At 42.5% G+C, this 5,952-nt stretch overlaps 1 protein-coding gene across 1 annotated transcript; it reads right to left on the bottom strand.

The window, feature by feature from the left end:
• Positions 1-967: 967 nt before the first annotated feature.
• Positions 968-5,160, bottom strand: KCNS2 (potassium voltage-gated channel modifier subfamily S member 2). The gene is made up of 2 exons (XM_068234893.1): positions 4,418-5,160; positions 968-3,927 (listed from the first exon to the last, which is right to left on the bottom strand). The coding sequence occupies exon 2, from the start codon at positions 3,895-3,897 to the stop codon at positions 2,464-2,466; it is 1,434 nt and encodes a 477-aa protein (XP_068090994.1). The 5' UTR covers positions 3,898-3,927; positions 4,418-5,160; the 3' UTR covers positions 968-2,463.
• Positions 5,161-5,952: the final 792 nt, after the last annotated feature.

Raw genomic sequence — 5,952 nt, forward strand, 5'->3', positions numbered from 1 at the left:
ACATAGTCATCTTAAAGAACAAGAGAATGAGAGGGCTCCACGGGGAGAACTTTCTTATCTGTGATGGGCCATTGAAGTGCTTTTAATTTTAACCCATTAGCAGCTTCAATAGAGTTATCTCGTTTGACATAAGTGCGCTGCTTTTGACGTCAGTCGGCAGAACCCGTTATGCTGTAAATTCTTTGGAATGCTTTGATCTCTCTCTGCAGAGCAGACGATATAGAAACTGAAAGCAGACGTCCTCTGTTATTGTCTCACACTGCCCCCTAGTGGTAAGTGGCCATAAATACAAATTACAGCAGTACTAATTAGAAGCAGGAAAATGTAACCAATAAGAAATAAAAAATTTACTAAAATAAATTGGCCTTGAGCACTTGCAAGGCTCTAAATAAATTGGCTGCTTTAGGGTTAAACCATGACATTATCCTTGGATCAACAGGAAAATCTGAATTAAATGACCTTTCAAAGTGACTTGCAAATACTGGAAGAATGGACTTTTGAAATGTAAATGACCATAAACAGTACAACCTATAGGGATCTGGGGTTTCCTACCGGTAGATCCACTGAAATTACATCAGGAGCTTTCATAGGTCTTTCGTTATAATATGATTCCCTTCTATTAATGTAACTTAATTATTAGGGATCAGCGCACAGATTTTGAGGAATTTCAATTTTTGAATGGAAATTTTACAATTTTGAACTGAAAGTCTGAATTCAGATTTCTCTGAATTACGACCAGTAAATAGCAAAACTTACATGAATGTACACTCAAAAGTTTTTTTGCATAAAGGGTGAAAACAAAAAAAAGATAAAAATGAAATGAAATATCTGTGAAAAATATAGGCATGTCAAAACATTTTTTGCAAAATGCACTTAAGTCTACGGGTATGAGAATGAGAAAACACTTTTTGAAGAAAGTCGCAAAAAAAAAATATCGCGAAAATTCATAATATTTTTGGGGTAAATTCCATGTCAGGCGAAAATGTAAACTTCGATGCAAAAATTACTTAGAGAAAATTCAAACTCATCCCTAAGTCTAGGTCTAAAAGCATTAAAAGCATTAGAGACAGATGATCACAATAATGGGGCAAAAACATAGCAGCCTCTGTATTGCTTTCATCACATGTCTGCTTTAAGAGCACTGAATTCAGGCTTTTCAGCTGAAGGCCTCATTAGGGCTTCCAGTCTGACACTGGGCAGAAAAATACAAAGATGGTACAACTGAATAACAGGAGAATCACCCTTCCCAGGAAGGAAAGCCTTTATAATAAAAACAGACAATGGAGATTTAGCTTGTATAAAGTTTTTGTTTGTGACTTTTTTAGTCTGAAATGTGATGGTTGGCAGGAACTTTCTTCCCAATTTGATCTCTCTTTGAAGGTTCTTGTATATTAAAATTGGGACAAGCCTAAATAAAAATAAAATAGCTTCAACTGTGCACCCAGTGGCGTAGCTAAGGAGCGGTGGGCCCCGATGCTTTACAATGCCCCCCCCCCCCCCAGCACTCTATACATAAAATTTGATATGGCGCACCAAAACCTGCCAATGGCAGCTACAGTGTGAGAGGTGCAAGAAGGGGATGGGAAGGGGATGGGGAACAGTTTGTTAATGATTACCGCTAATCAAAGTATCTGTAGAAGTGATTATTATGAGCACAGGACCAATAGAGAGCTAATATTGTAGTTGAGGAAGGGCCCTTCAGGGCCCCTATGACCCAAGGACCCCGATGCGGTTGCTACCTCTGCAACCCCTATTGCTACGCCCCTGTATGCACCTGTTTCTGTTCTAGAAGATGTTGCATAACTCCCTTCATACGGACCTTATCATTCTGGCAGTACACATCTGCCATCTTAGATTGCCAGAAGTGATCATTTTAGATGCCTTTCTAAGGGTAAACAGATATAGCCAGTGCCTGCTCACCACTCATTAGCAATCACAGATGCTGGAAAACCACACCCAGTCAACAGTATTATAAAAACTACAGGCACTGGCATCTTGGTCCTGCTCATCCTCCCTTCACTCCTCTCCATAGAACAAAAGCTGCTGAACAGCACACAGTGTGTTTGTACAGGAAAAGGTCACCCAAAATAATCAATGATCATTCTTAATGACCATTATTGCAAGTGTGTACGGACCTTAATGTTATCAGTTCTAATAAGTGAAGGAGGCATTGTATAAGTTCAAGTAATCCACTTACTCCATCCAACAATCTAGACAATTATAATTGCATCAATTAACTACACTGTTGGGTGAAAAAAGTGAATTACCTGTACCCATTAAATGTGCGGACATCTCCTTCACTTCTTATAACTGAAGAAGTTACTTTATTTTCCATTCCCTGTTTTGTTGTCAGAGTTCACTTCCTCTTTACTCCTGAGCTACAGAAGTGGTCATCTACTCTTCCGTGAATATTACAGCTTTAACAAAAGTTTTGATTACTGTTTAGTGGTCCTTTAAATGACTCTAGTTGCCTGAATCATTCAGACTCTGCTCACTCGGTGTGCTCTTACTGATATTTGTCATGCTGACCATGAGGGATTTTACTTTCTGAGCATAGTAGTCCCTCAGATTGACAGAGCCCACATCCTTCAGCCCATCCCCAAAATCACAGCTTCTCATGGCATTTTCTAACTGCTTTTGTCGTCGGTAGAAATGAGAGAATTTATTGAATATGAGAGTGATGGGAAGCACGACAACCAAAATGCCGGCCAGAATGCAAGCAGAAGCCGTCAGTTTTCCAGCTATGGTTCCAGGAACCACATCCCCATAGCCAACCGTTGTCATGCTAACTGTGGCCCACCACCAGCAGGATGGGATTGTGGCCAATCCATCATTCTCCTCCCTTTCTATGGTATAAGCCACAACAGAGAATATAGAAATTCCAACAGAGAGGTAGAGCAGCAACAAGCCCACTTCCTTGTAACTGTATTTTAAGGTGGCTCCCAAAGATCTCAGGCCCGTGGAATGTCTGGCGAGCTTCAGAATTCGGAAAATCCTCATAAGACGGAGGACTTGGGCAACCCTCCCTAAGTTAGCAAGAGCTGGGGTGCTCTCTACCATTAAGTTAAGAATTAAGGTGATGTAAAAGGGAGCTATGGAGATCAGATCTATGATGTTCAGCGGGTGCTTGAAGAAGGCTTTGACATCTGGAGAGACAGCAAAGCGGACTACCAGCTCTAAGGTGAACCAGGCTATTCCAAAATGTTCCACTATTTCAAAACGAGGGTCCTCCTCGGTGCTGCCATTAGCATTTACGATCTGGAAGTCTGGAAAGCTGTTGAGGCACATGGTTACAATAGATCCAAGCACTATGATAATGGAGAGGATGCTGAAGATCCTGCTCAGGATGGAGTAGCCTGGGTTGTCCAGTGCAAGCCACAGTCTTCTCCTGAAGTTCCCAAATGGCTGCCTATCAAACTTGGAAGCATCATGATAAAAGGCCAGGATCTCATCGAAGGAAGACGTGGTGCTCTCCTGTTCACTTTTTTCCTCCCACTGGTCCTGTTCAGGCTCCACTTTGCGCCCGTGGTAGCTGTAACTACAACAAGAGTCTATGAAGAATTCGTTGATACCCCAATATTCAATCTCTTGGCAAAAGGAAAACACGCAAAGTTCTCCCATGACATGGAGTTTACCAGTGTTGTAAAAATGCAGCACGTAAGGGAAGAGCTCAGGATTCCGGTCAAAGTAAAACTCATTCTTGGTGTCATCATAATCATCACACAGTTCCAGAATGGACTCCTTGGACTGACAAGCCAGTAACTTGCAGAGTCTGGTCTCTGGAAATTTCAGCAGTGTGTCGTACCTCAACCTTTTCTTGAAACCTCCGACATTTATACTGATCTCTGTATCTCCAAAATCACTTTCGGCCAAATCCCTCAATGTCATACCCGTCATATTGAGCTTGGAGCCTTCACAGGAGCAGAACTAGAAAACACAAAACAAAGGCAAGATATTAAATTACATCTGTAATCTATAATTAGATGCCTGTTTCATAGCCAGAACACCCTTGAGATTGAAACTGAGTGTCTACACTGCATACTGTACAACTAAAATACATGTTTTTGTCACTAACTAACATTGATATAGCCATTCACAGTAATGCATATGTAAGCAAAATAGCTTAATGTAATGTTAACGTACACTGCAGACAAAAATAAATCATATAAGGACCAGAAACAAACAAAAAAAACGAAACATGCAAGGTTGAATATATTCCCTGTTATAACAATTCTATATCACAGCTAGACATCTGTGTACTATAGCTGAGTACTGTGATGCCATTTTAGGTAATCCAGTAACATATCCCGCAGTTCTCAATGGCTAGGCTAAGTTCTGTTGCATTGCTCTACTCTGGGTTAAACAATGTGATGTGGCAAAGAACAATGTGACAGAGGAGCAGAGAATGGAATCATACCTTATATCAGTGGGACTTTACAAACAATCGCATGAATTCCAGTAAACCAACTTCCACAGGCATCCACTTTGTCTTCCATGCCAGGTGAAAGTCTTCCAGGATTCAGAGGGTATTCCCATCAGTGGAAGCCTTTCTGCCTGCTCATCCCTAGATGACTTGATTAGTCTTTGTGTGCTGGTGAAGAAGTCCTTGTGTCTCTCTCTATCTCTTCTCCACAGGTCCTTCCTGGAGGTCTCAGAAGTTGAGCAGCAGTCTGATAACCTGTTAGCAGTGGATAGTGCGAGCGCTGAATGGTGGTGCTGAAAGGACAGCTCCCAGCACTAGGAGCCCATGCAGCTCACATGGTAGCAGCGTGCTGTGAGTGCTGAGATGGTGCTGATGCTGCTGCTGCTCCTGCTATCTGCCTCCAGTTCATCAGTCATTGTCTTCCCTCTCCTTGAGGTTTTGCTCACTAGTAATTCCCAAGGCAAGAAGCTTTGTTTTTCTTGCAGCAACAGCTCCAACTCCGCCTGGTTGCCCAGGTGCTCCCGGGGAGTGATGCAGGATTCAGACTGGGTTTCCTCTGCATCATGAGATAAGGGAGGAGAGGGAGGATAAAAATGATGAGCTGCCTGTCTGGAAGAAAAAAAAATAAAAAATCAAAGTTCACCCCTACATCGGAGACAGGGAGGGCAGATGAGACGGCTGGGTGCAGCCATGGGGATAAAATGAGATTAATGGCAGCGGTGTGAGACAGCCATAGGGGCTGCTCAGGTTACAAATAGAGCGTGCATTATACAGTGCAAGTAGTGCAGCTGGAGTGTGATGAGGAGATGACATATCTCTGCTGCTCTCCTCTGTGTACTTGTCTCAGCTGCATTGTTCAGCAGATCCACTCATACTAACGAAAGGCAGCTGCCTTGGTATAGGAGAGATGTATAGAACCTACAGATGTGTATATCCAGGCATTGTGTCATCTTTAGAAGCTATGATGATTATTAGAGCTTAGAGTGGGCACCCACGCAGCACAAGTTACCCCTCCTGCCCTTAAGCCCCACATTACATCATCAGCCTGCCCAGATGATATTGTAACAGGTAAAAGGCAAACTGTACATTGTAAATGAACTAGGTTTATTTTAAGCACATTCTTATTATGATTTAGTATTTATATAGCGCTGACATCTTCCGCAGTGCTGTACAGAGTATATATAGCGTTGTCACTTAACTGTCCTTCAGAGGGGCTCACAACCTAATTCCTACCATAGGCATAGTCTATGTATGTATCGTGTAGTGTATGTATGGTATCCAGGGCCAATCTTAGGCGGAAGCCAATTAACTTATCTGTATGTTTTTGGGATGAGGGATGAAACCGAAGATCCAGTTGGAAACTTACGCAGGTACGGGGAGAGTTTGCACTCCATGCAGATAGTGCCTTGGCTGGGATTGGAACCGGGGGCCAGGACCCACCACCATGCTGCCCATATCTTGGTGTTTGAGTCTATGACCAGGGTTTCAATCTTTCGCCGACTCAGCGTTGGCAAGTGCACTGGCAATGC

Source organism: Hyperolius riggenbachi, chromosome 5, assembly GCF_040937935.1.
Source record: "Hyperolius riggenbachi isolate aHypRig1 chromosome 5, aHypRig1.pri, whole genome shotgun sequence".
In the NCBI taxonomy this organism is placed as follows: Eukaryota; Metazoa; Chordata; class Amphibia; order Anura; family Hyperoliidae; genus Hyperolius; species Hyperolius riggenbachi.